Source organism: Vigna angularis, chromosome 9 (genome assembly GCF_016808095.1).
Source record: "Vigna angularis cultivar LongXiaoDou No.4 chromosome 9, ASM1680809v1, whole genome shotgun sequence".
In the NCBI taxonomy this organism is placed as follows: domain Eukaryota; kingdom Viridiplantae; phylum Streptophyta; class Magnoliopsida; order Fabales; family Fabaceae; genus Vigna; species Vigna angularis.
This window is the reverse complement of record NC_068978.1, coordinates 3,094,051-3,106,888: the sequence shown is the minus strand read 5'-3', so window position 1 is coordinate 3,106,888 and position 12,838 is coordinate 3,094,051. Positions and strand designations below refer to the sequence as shown.

The 12,838-nt window shown below is 29.4% G+C and overlaps 1 protein-coding gene across 1 annotated transcript; it reads right to left on the bottom strand.

Moving 5' to 3' along the window:
• Window positions 1-1,945: 1,945 nt before the first annotated feature.
• LOC108319320 (protein BIG GRAIN 1-like B) lies at window positions 1,946-3,727 on the bottom strand. The gene has a single exon (XM_017550421.2). The coding sequence runs from the start codon at window positions 3,318-3,320 to the stop codon at window positions 2,046-2,048; it is 1,275 nt and encodes a 424-aa protein (XP_017405910.1). The 5' UTR covers window positions 3,321-3,727; the 3' UTR covers window positions 1,946-2,045.
• Window positions 3,728-12,838: the final 9,111 nt, after the last annotated feature.

Genomic DNA, 12,838 nt, shown 5'->3' with positions numbered 1-12,838 from the left:
ATATATTCTAAATTGATTTTATCTCTAGCTTATGCTATTTTCAAAAGGATAATGTTATAAAATTTTTGTATATAATAATTATTTAGGTTTTAAATACCTAGTTAAATCGCTCAATTTGCTTAAAAAAAATTAAATACAAAAAACATAAAATTTAATTATTATAATATTAAAAAATAAATTTTAAATCTAATTTAATCTTATAAAAATGATTTTGTTAGAATATTAGTGTGATTATTTGAAATCCAAGGAATGGAGAAGGTTTGGTGGTTTGACACCAACTATCTGGTATATATTATGATTGCTGTACTCCCCCACTTCACCAACCATATGAAAACAGTAACAGTTTATGGTGTTTAAATTTGAAACAAATCATTTTCATTAGATTACAGAGTGTTTTTTTAAGGCAATAATTACACAGTTGCATGCCAAATTCCCTTCACTAATCAATTTCTTAATGTTTTGTCAATTGCGGTTAGGGCATCACAGGTCCATGACAACGCCACGCCCTACAAAGCCACTCTTCGCCTATGCCACTTTAAACCATAGCATAGAATAGCCTTTTCTTTTCCTACAGTCCAACATAGCTACCTAGCTTTCAAACTCTAACATTATTTTTTCCCTTAAAAATCTGTTAGTTAAGCCCTTCAACTCAATTAGCATATCACACTGTTATGATTTAGTGGTCCTCCTCTCCAAACTTTATGTTCTTCATTTCTTCTTTTACATTAAACATTTTCTCAATTCATCCGATCATGGCTGCTGCTTTTCATGCTATTTTAATTTGAAGAATAAAGGAAGAGATAACTTAATTCATTTGGGACAGAAAAAAAAAAGAGAAAGAGAAAGATTTTCATTGTGTTTGAATGTAAATGAGAATTTTGGAGTCCAAATCTGAACATTCCTGTTTTCTTCACCCTTGTTTAAGATAATGTGAGAATCCCCATAAAGTTGTTTTTTTTTTCTTTTTTCTTTTTTTCCGACCTCGTATTTTATGTAGTCTTTTTGACATAGGAACCATGGAATGCTTAGGATGAACTTGGAACATTAAAGGGGAAAAAGATTAAATTTGGCCTGAGATGTATTTCATTGAAGGGTATGAGACAAAAAATATATAGAAAAAAGCAGAAGTGGAACATGTATGAAACAAAAGAGGAACATAGAGAAAGGAGTTTGAGATATTGGAGTGATTTGGGGTTGAAGTTAAGAGATCATTAGCAATATTGAGCTGTTTGTTTGCATTAGCCTTTCAAATAATTCAGGGACAAGCTCTTGGCTTAGAAGCCAACCAATTTGACATGAAGGTTTTAGAGAATCCAAGAAGAGATTTTTTGTCCACATCTTTGGAGACCATGCCTTATACCTCTACCCTTTTTTTCCATTAAACACATCATTTGACCTCTTTTTTGCTGCCTCTAAAATTAACAATGCCTCCATTGGAATTTTCCACCGAGTCATTTTACCCCCAAGAAAATTAATCTTTCGGATGATTAATTAAGTAAAACAAATTTTGAAAATTTAAAAGAAAAATTAAAATAAAATAAAATAAAAAGGATCTCATATCCCCATTAGATTAACATAGGCACTTTTTGACTATTGCTCCCACGCATATGAGATGCATGAAGATAGTGTTAATTTCAAGCAAAAGGGGCCCCCACACATAAGAGAGAAAGCAAAAGCCCTCTTTTCTCTTGCCATGAATAAGTGTAGAAATTCTGCCTTTGCTTTCAACTTCATCTTCATATTCTTCCCCTTCTTTAACTGCTTTTTCACCCCTTTTCCCCATTTCTCGTGCAAACATCCTCATAAAACGTTACTCTCTCTTGTTCCATGATATTGCATGAGGTAAACATTTTAACCATAAAACCAAACACAAAACCATGAACAATACTAGAATGACAAACAAAACATGATTAAGAAAGACAAGAGAACTAGATTAAAGAACCAATAAGCCAAAATAAAAAGGAGAAATCTTATTATCTGATGTAAACCCCCACACCATTTAATTCTAATTAAAAAGTAACCCCACTTTTTTTTCCCCTTCAAAATTACAGAATGAAGCCATTGGCAATGGCTCTATTGGTATTGAAATGGGTAGTTTCATACACAGGTAACTCTTCCCTATACCTCTCAATCCCAATTGCTGATAGATTATCCAACTCAAAAAGATCAGAACTTGAACAACTGGCTACGTCATCGTCATCATCTTCATCTTCATAATGCATAACAGCATCAAACTCCACTTCGTTCTTTTTCTGATAATTCTTCAGCAAGTCTCTTGCTAACTCCTCCACCCTGCGACTCTCCTGCATGACATGCAGTCTCAGTTCCTCGCTTCTGTTCTTTCCATTGGAAGCCGCCAAATCTTCTGCACCCTCGTAAACATTCTTGTGCCCACAGGGCCTACAATCTTCATCTACTACAACACTCACAGGGCAAAACCTCACAGACCTTTTGGCGCCTGATCTTGAAGAAGGTGTTTTGCTCAAACAAGACCTTGAAAAAGAAGATGCCGATGAACATGTAGAACCTGGCTGTTGTGCTGCTGGTTTAGTATCGGCAGTACGATTTGTTGGAACCGGAATCAGAACGGGACCACAAGTAGATGGCGTCGTGGTTGTTGAAACCTTTGCTTTTTTGGCATTTCCGCTTGAAGTGAAGAGGGAATTGAGAAAGCTAGCAAGTCTTGCACCCGGTGAAATGGGTTGCTTTGCTTTTTTCAACTCACCATAAAGGATTTTCAAGGCTTTGGACTTGGTTTTGCCGAAACCATTCTCGTGCTTTGGCTTTTGGGTTTGGGAAGAGTGGCTGCGGAAGTTGTGATTGTGAAGTGCGGCATCAAAGTTGGTTTTGGTTTTATCAGAAACGCTGGTTTTGATTGGCTTAGGCCTCTGCACTCCATAGAAGGACTCTGACTCCGAAGAAGAGAAGCCCCCAACAGAGCTTGACTCAGAGGAAGAGGTTGAACTTGAATACATGGAGAGAGTGTTTGAAATTGAATTGCTTCTTGTTCTTCTTTCAAATTCCGTCAACGAGTTTCTCCCCATTAGAACTTTCTCCGAGGTTCTCTTATCCATCCAATTCTCCACCTTCCTGGCCCTGCGAGAGTTGAGTTTCTCAGGTTCAGTTTTGTCCTCTCTGAAACAATTGCTCTGTTTCTGCTTCCTCATGGTTTCTCTGTAAAAGATGAGCCGCTCCTCTTCCTTTTCCTCCGTTTGATCTTCGTCGATTGAACGGTAGATAACGTCAAGTAGAGTGGAAGAGAAAGAAGGGTTATATGTGTGGTTCTGTTTTCTTGATGGTTTATTGTCCCACCTGTCCATTGTGTTTTTTATAGAGAACAGGGGAGAAAAACAGAGAGGGGTGGAACAGGGGATTTTGGAGGGTATCAATTACTTGGGCTTTGTTGTCTGCTTCAAATAGTGGCACTGTGAAAAGCTGTAGTAGAGAGAAATTATGAGGAGAAAGAAATGATTGTGAGAAAGGACAAGGCCATGGCTGTGTTTCCAAAAAAAAGAGTGCGAGAGTGGTGTGTTTGGAAATCACTGTGGGAGGACATAAGAGGAAAGAGGAAGAAAGAAATGAGACATGAGTGTTGATGAGTGCTTGATGGTTTAGAGAGAGACAGTAATGAAAGCCAAATTCCACGCCTCAGAGGAGAAGAGAAAACAAAGGATGATTGAGAGAGAGAGAAAGAGAGAGTTTTGGAGAATGGTTTCTTTTGGATGCTCTTATAAGGGTTGGGGAAGGAGTATAGCTGGCCAGGCTGTCAATAATGATGTGGAATTTCACTGATTTTAAATCTAATGTTTTCATTATTCAATTCACCTCTCTTCCTCAGTTTTCATTTTTTATTTTCTTCCCTTCATCCCATGAATTGACATTAGATCCTTACTTTTTCTTTATATAACAAAAAAAGAAAATGTATACTTTTGTAGGTCCATGAAGACCATATAATGAACCAGCAAAGAAGATTCCACTCTTGCTTGAGAAATTGATCAGTATCTGTCTCAGTTTTTATGTGGATATGCAGTTTCTTCATTCTATGTAGAAAGAAATGTGATTGTGGAGGTGTAAAATGTTCATTATGTTATATATTGATTATGTTATATTTTATTAAAAATCTAAATGTGAGTTTAAATCTTTGATTAGATAAAAATAAACAAATATTGTAATTCTTTAAATGGTTAGATTTAGATATTATTGATGTTTATATCTTGCTATGAATCTCCTGCACCCGAAAATGCATTCATATTATTATTACCTTCTTTAAGTGGTGGGTTTTATGATGAAAAGGGTGGTGTTTTTGTGTTGATTAAAAGAGGGAATGAGAGGTATGTATGAACATGTGTGGAGCACTTCCAACATAAGGTATTATACTGTATTATGGTCCTGTTTGCACAGTCAATTAATGCGGCTACTCAACTGAACTTTGGGCTTTAAGTGTTCATTTAATTTTGTGGATTCTATTAATTCCCGTGACTTCTTCAAATTAAAGTTCTTCTCCTTTTGCCTATTTTAATGATCTGCATGCTACTCTAGGTTTAACTTTCAAAACAACATCTTCAAGATGTTGCTGCTGTCAAGTACATAGTTTTAACCTTCTTCTAGATATTCACATACATTTTCTCACCCTCTTCCAATGTTTTATTCAAGTTTCCTCAGACAAATCAGATTACATAAACACTTTCAAAAAACTGCTTTTGACAACAGTGTAGAAATAAGGTTTAAAAATTTACCTTTTTTTCTCTTTTTATGAATATTTTTAAGATTTAAACATCCACACTCTTAACATCTCTAGAATAAGAGAAAAAAGAATGCTAATTTTAGATTTTAGAAAATAAAATAAGAAAACATGACATTGTGATATTTTTTCATAAGGGGGGGAATTCGAAGTGAAATGGGGTGGGTAGAATTGATTCACTATATAGAAGAAAATTTGGTAATATGCATTTTGTAGGCATTAATGAATAGCATAAGGTCTATGCCTGAATTACAAAAGCAAGATCAATAGCAATCTATGGTTGCCCCTGTCATTTATGGAAGCTGAGTTGATTGACAATGCAAAAGAAATATAAACACAAAAAAAAAAAATCGTTTTGTCCTTTCAATTGTCAAACTTTCTTCACCTACGTGTCTATGCTTTGTGTTATTGTTTTGTAGGGGCACAACAAGAAGAGAAGAGAGAGAGAAAGAGATAGTTAGTGGGAACATTGTGTGCTTATTTGCACAATCATTGCTCTCGTGGCTCCTAAACTTTATGAAGAGAAAGAGATGAAAGCAATTTTCAAACAAAGGCACAAGAGATTTTATCTATTAATTAATTGATTAATTAATTAATTAAGATTAGGAAAAGGATGAGGCAAGAGAAAGAGATGAAAAGTAGGGTTAATTAAGTTGATAAGGTTGAAAAAGTGACCAAAACAAATAAAACATCGTGTGTGTGTGTTGAGATGTTTGGATGTTATACTATTGTTTTTTTGGCCTCACTCTTTTGTTCTCTTTCCTTCGGTTTCAAGAAAATATTTCATAATGAAACTTACCAGCTAGGATGGTAATATAATAACACATCCACCAAGTGTCATCTATAATTATACAAACCCTTGTAACAATCATGGGATGTTATGATGATACACGAGTCTCAACTCTCACGTTTCATCTGTAACAAATTAATAATTTAGCTAGTACGTATGAACAAGTACTTGGCTTCTTAAAAAATCATTTTAGAATTACCACACAATTTTCGTATCATATATATAAAACAAATTCCAGATTCCACCTCTATCATGCACATTACTGTTAAACGTTTATGAGAAATTGATTGTGGAGTTCATGAGTAATCACTTCCAATTAATTCCATTCTTAGGAACAAAGGATGTTTAAATCATGTATGAGTTGGATTTTCGAGTAGGAATGAGTTGTTTGAGTGAAACAATAGTTCGTTCTTGGTGAAACTTGACTTTTTCACCAATTTAATACTTTTTCTAACTATTTCTTTCAGCCACTTTTGCCACATGTGATAATCAATCCATTATTTCACTATTATTACTATTTTCAAACATGTTTATTTTATGTTAGAAGTAACACGTTAACTAAAAATAAGCCTAATTTAAAATATATAAATGAATGCAAACCTTATTTTTACAAACCAGTTTTCATAGGATTGAGTTAGATTTAAAGTTTATTTCTTAACATGGTATCAGAATCAGGTTAAAACCTGTGAGAGAGTGTGTTGAAAGTTTTACATTGACTAAAAATAAGACCAACTAAAATATATAAATAGATACAAACCCCATTTTACAACTGATTTTATAAGATTGAATTAAGTTTAAAGTCCACTTCCTAACATGTTTCATCTCTTCAAATACAATTTTTTTTAAAATATATATTATACAGCAAAAAAAAAGAAAAAAAAGTGAAATAGAACATATATATATATATATATATATACATATACATATATATATATATACATATACATATATATATATATATACATATACATATATATATATATATATATACATATACATATATATATATATACATATATATATATATATACATATATATATATATATATATATACATATATATATATATATATATGTATATATATATATATATATATGACTTATAAAACAGTTCAGTAGATACCCACATGCATATTCTTTCATGTTTGATGACAATAGGGCTCTAATTGTAACCTAATTAACACTATGCACTGTTATTACATGGTATATGGGGAAGGTGGGTTGTATAGCATTAATGAACATGTCGTACAAGATAGTATGTAATGTTCCTCCAATTGTTTCCATTCATGTTAATCACTGTTTTTCAACTTTGCAATAAACATACTCATATTCTTTCGGTTTAGTTTGCACAAAATAGAAGAGTAAATAGTTTTGAATACATAGTTAAAATCTTGGACCCAATATTAGCTTCTTATTCTCAACATTTTAAAAACCTTAATTACAGTGATAAAGTTATTATGTTTGCCCACAAATTTGTGATATATATATATATATATATATATATTGAATCTTTAATATAAAATTAAATATCTTCCTCATTCTCGAACAATTATAAAAAATTGTCTTTTGTCTTTGAATTAAATTATAAAGTATTTAATTTTTATACTTTATGACAAACTCTATCATATAACAAATGAAATTCCATAATAAACTAAACTATATCATTCATATATTGTTTGTTAGGAATAATATTTTACATTAACCTTTTTATAAAATAAAAGTCAACAAACACGTAATAATTTAGTGTATAGATTAAACACAATTTTTCATAATAATTAATATATATATATATATATATATATATATATATTACCATTATAATATGTACAAGTAAAAGATAGAAATTTGTTTTTTTTATGGTATATGAAATTTAAAATATAGAATAATTTTTATGAAAGAAATTAGGACCTTTTTTTAACCATTTAATACATTTGTTTTGTTGCCCTTGATTAATTTTTTTTTTTATATTTGTTCATAAAACAACATATTCATTTAAAAACAATAAAGTAATCTGTCATATACGACAAACCATTTTAAATTACTGAATTTCTTTTTCTTTTCAAAATTAATTTGAAAATAGGCTATTTTGAACAAGATTCTTCAAAAAAAAATGGAAAAATATTTTCTCTTTAGTTTATGTACTCATAGAAAATCTATTGTTTTTCTTTTTTCAATTTATATTTTAAAAAAAGTTCAAATATAATAAAAAAAATTGTCATAAATTGGTAATGGAAGACCTAGCATGAATTTCAAGTAAGAGAAAAGAGTGTTTACATTTAACACTAACAAAAATCTGTGTAATGGCTTTCATTATTGTCTCCAATATCCGTTGACCTAGCAATGCAATAAGTTTGTTTAGTAAAACCTATTAATTTCACTCATACTTTCATCATATAACTAAGCACTTCAATTTGACTTTTTTTTTTCTACACACAAAATTTAGCATAAAACGTGCTCCACTTATGACTTCTGTGTAATATCTCAAAACTTAAGTATTATAAGTTCTATAATAGAACTTCTATTTCCTTTATAGCAAAAAAAAAAAAACCTTTTCTATGTTTATGTTTGTTTTTAAAATATCTTTCACATTCAATTCATCTCCTATATCAACTTCCAAAACTCTTATTTTAATTATTTGAGCTCTAGTATGAAGAAACCATGTTAGTTATGTTTTTCTTACTTACATATAATGCATACCAATTATTAGTATTAATTCACAAAAATTAGTAAATACGTACTTTGTATTAATAACATAAATACCATAAAAAAATCGATTACTAAAGATTAAAAACATGTATTTGAACATAACCAAGGTTAAGATGAAAATAGTACATAACTAATTTGATTTTTGTAATATTATGCATGTGATATAAGTGAATATGAATGTTAGATTTGATGTAATTAGCCTAATAGAAAACCTAAAGAATGTTGTGGAAAAAAGGTGGATTGATAGCATTGGGGTTAACAAAGGAAAGTAATATTGTGAGGGTTAAGATTCCATTTACATAAGTGGAATGACCAATATAGGGACCCAAAGCCAAGTCACATGCCACATTGACATGCCCTATATAGAGTCCCCAATTAGGAAAAAGTTACTTGCAATGTGCCCTCATGTTTCCATTCTCATCATCCTTCCTAAGAATTAATGTATTAAAGTTTATTCCTCATGGATGTACTCTTCACTCTCCACTAAACTTTATACATACCACTCACTACTACCACATTCTATACCATTAAACCCTAAATAACTTATGAGATCATGTAAAAAATCTTCATAGTTCTTTTTTAAGAGTAATTTGTTAAGGAAAAATTACATAAATATAATAAGTAAGTAATTGAAATCATTTTCAATCCAAAATCTTAAATAAGTTTTTCTTAGATGGTGTTTAATTTTTTCATTTCTATCTAATATAAATATGTACTTAAAATTTTAACAGATATTTTAAAGAAATGATACTTTGATATAGAAATATTTTACATTCATTTGATATTTTTTTTTTAAAATATAAAAATTAATTGTTTTATGATTATTTTATTCTAATAATATGTGTCAAATAAACATAAATGTGTATAATCTTATTATTATTCTATAAAAAAAAATTGCAAAAACAATTACATATTTGATGATAGACATACATAGAATTCACTTTAATACAACATTGCTTTAATATATGTCAATTGATGTTTATCAATATGATAGCAGTCATTTCACATAATGCGTTTGTTTTTTGCCTTTCCGAAACTTTTGTTTTCATCACATTGTGGAAATAGTTTGTCCTAAACATCTTTGTTTTCAAGGAACTATAATAGTCCCACGTTAATCACACTTTGTCTCAAACGCCAAAAAGGAAGTAACTATGCTATAATATCTACTAATAAATAATTTTAACACCATTTGCAAGAGGATTCAAGATGCTCTTAATTCAATTCCTTGTGTTACGCACATATAAATATATAAAAATAAATCAATAAATAAATAGAAATATTTAAATAAATGTAAATAATGAAGGATAGATTCGACAAAAAAGCACTATGGTAATCAATAATGAGGGTTAACTTCCATCAATTCCCTCCTACATTTGGTTCTGTAAATTATTGATCAATCACTTTTTGGTCCTTAAAAATTGTGTACAGCTAAGCAATGCTCTTAAATATATTTTACGTTATTTATTTATTATTATTATATACTACTTCTATTGCTAATCAATAATACAAACTAAGTCAAACCGATTAAAGTTAAAGAAAGTTTACTAAAGTAATCGGGTAAATAAAGAGGTGTTTTACACATAAAGGTTGATTCATCTTAACTAGTTTTATTTTCTCTTTTATTGTCATTTTCTTACTTTTCGTATTTTTTTGTTTAATTTTAAGCAATATCTCAAAAGGATAAACATATAAATATGTGCAAAATTCTAAAATTTATCTTTATAAATATAATTCTACCTGTTATAATTTAAATTTCTTTCTAGTACAAGAATCAAATTATTTTTTTGGATTTAAACTAAACTTATATTGTGTTAAATTAATTCTTTGGCAAACTTAATGAATATAAATTAATTAAATTCTAATCTGTTTTGAAATATTTCTTTACCAAAAACCTAATTTACTTTAACTAGTAATTAGTCGTCTTGACAAAAAAATTATTTCCCTTATACTATTTATATTACAAATGCTTTTATTTTCTAGTGCAATTGAGAATACATTAACATGATTACCATCTTTAAATATGTGAAATCAATTAAATCCAAACGGTCTTTTTTTTAATACATTAAGTGAATGCCAACAACATGTTAAAAAGAATACATATCATTCACTTCAACATGATACAAAACATGTTCTCAGCATACATAATGAACATGTTATAGCCACAACAGAAGATACCGCTGTAGAGCAAGAGAATGGGTAAAAGATACTTGTTGGAAAAGGAGTGAAAACATGTTGAAGAGATTCACACGCATGTAATAACATGATTCATGATGTATTACAATGATGCTACGATGTTAGAGCAGGTGTCTAGCACAAATGTGTGATGGGTTTAGCAAAGGAAAATTTTTCGAAAACATAGTATCAATAAAATTTGAATCTGATGAATACGAATAATTGACACCATTTTTTATTAAAAGTTTTAAAATAATGAATTTTCGAGTCTTTGATCATTTTATGGTATTTAGATTCACACTTAAATAGATGTTGGGGTTATCAATTGTATAACTTGGTTTTAAACTGTGGGACACCCCCACAACCTTAGCTTCAATCAAAACCATATATTGCTTTGGCCCAGTTTCATCGTTTCCGCAACACACACACTTATGATAACTAATCAACCATAGTTGCCACCTTCATGCCTATCCCTTTAACTAGTATTCATTCTTCCACATTTTCAGTTCAATCATTCACTATTTTCATGCTTTTATAGATATCTACTAACCCACTAGAGCTCTATATATGCATACAGATATAGTCAGAAACAACATATAATGTTAATGCTATGACTAATCTATCTTATATGAGACGAAACACTCACTAGTTTCTTATTATTAGGAAGCAAATATGAAGAAAAAAGTTGTATGATTACACTAGGGTGGGAAAAGGTGAGATATATTATGAGTTTTTGTTAGAAATTCAAGTCTGAGTCTAAGTTCCACGTTGGATAAAAATGAGAAAGTAGAGTACTGTATAAAGATAAAAGACCCATTAACTCATTGTCTTAAGATTTTGAACAAAGAATGATGTCAATTCTTTATATGGTTGAGTTCATGTGTGATTGATGATTGTGTTTTTCTGTGAACTTTCTTCTCGATAAACCTAACCGTTTTGACCTGATAAAATGATTTTACTTAATTATATATAGTAATTTGTATGCATGAGCATGCAGAATAGTTATATTATCTGAAATAATGTTTGCAGAGATGACGATAGAATAGAAGAAGGTTTGGTATGGTTAGAGCATAGGAGTGGGTTTGCTTTAAAAAATGGCATGGGGATTGGCGTAGCTTTTCTTTTTGTATTATCAACAAACACTTTTGTTCAAAGTCTGAAATCTGAGGGTCACTACAACCGTGTTCATAGGGACAGCATACCCTTCTTTATAGACCCATCACAAGGGTTGTAGGACCACTGCACGTTCACACACTCTCCTCTCACTCACTCCTCCAACCATCATTCTTTACCTTTTTATTTCTATTCAAAATTATTTTCTCAATCTATAACTTTTAGAAAAAAAAAATCTATGAATTCAACATTTTTCAGTTAAAAGTAATATATGGATTAAGTTCATCGCACATATATATATATATATATATATATATATATATATATATAATTTTTACCAACCCATCAATTTCTTCAAGTAATCCCTTATATATAATTCATTATCATAATAAGCATCATTCATTATAACCACTTCATATCTTAGAATTTTGAATTAAAAATAGTATATATTAACTAAATTCATGTTATATATATATATATATATATATATATATATATATAACTCCTTATATAATTTATTATCATAAGTTTTATTGTCATTTTAAGAAATTCTAATTTTATGTTTTGGATTTTTAATTAAAAATGATATTTTTATGTGAGTTAGACTTATTATATCATATATATATATATATATATATATATATATATATATATATATATATATATATATATATATAATTTCTACCAATCCATTATCATAAGCCACGATGACATTTTAAGGGTTTCAGATTTCATGCACTTCTTCGTGTAACCGAGTTATTGCACTTCGATTAGGTTTCAATTGGGTAGCCTGTGAATGAAAGGAAAACTAATTAAAAAGATAGATATTATTAAAACATATTAGTCAAATATTTTATAGATATTATTCATTAACTTAAACGAGATTCATTACACCATTATTGTAACTACTATACAAAAAGAAAATTTACAATGGTTACCAATATAAAAACGAGGTAAATATTCAAATTTATCATACTTTTAGATAAGAATTTTTATATTGGTAATAAAACTAATAATATAGATTCGGGTCAAACAGTGACCTGCAATAAAAAAATCACTTATTATATGTTAAATATTGGTTTTAAAAATATCTACAACTATTTTAAAACTAAAGAGTATTCATCATAGATTTTATCCGCCTAAATTTATCTCCACAAGAATTTGTCTTATATTTTTGTCTATCTCTAAGTATAAGTATAGATATATCTTTATCTAACTCATTTTCATATCTCGTTTTTATCTTAAATTATTAAAATATTCTTGTATAATTGGATAACTTAAAAAACGTATTTTAAACATTTCACAGAGATTTGATT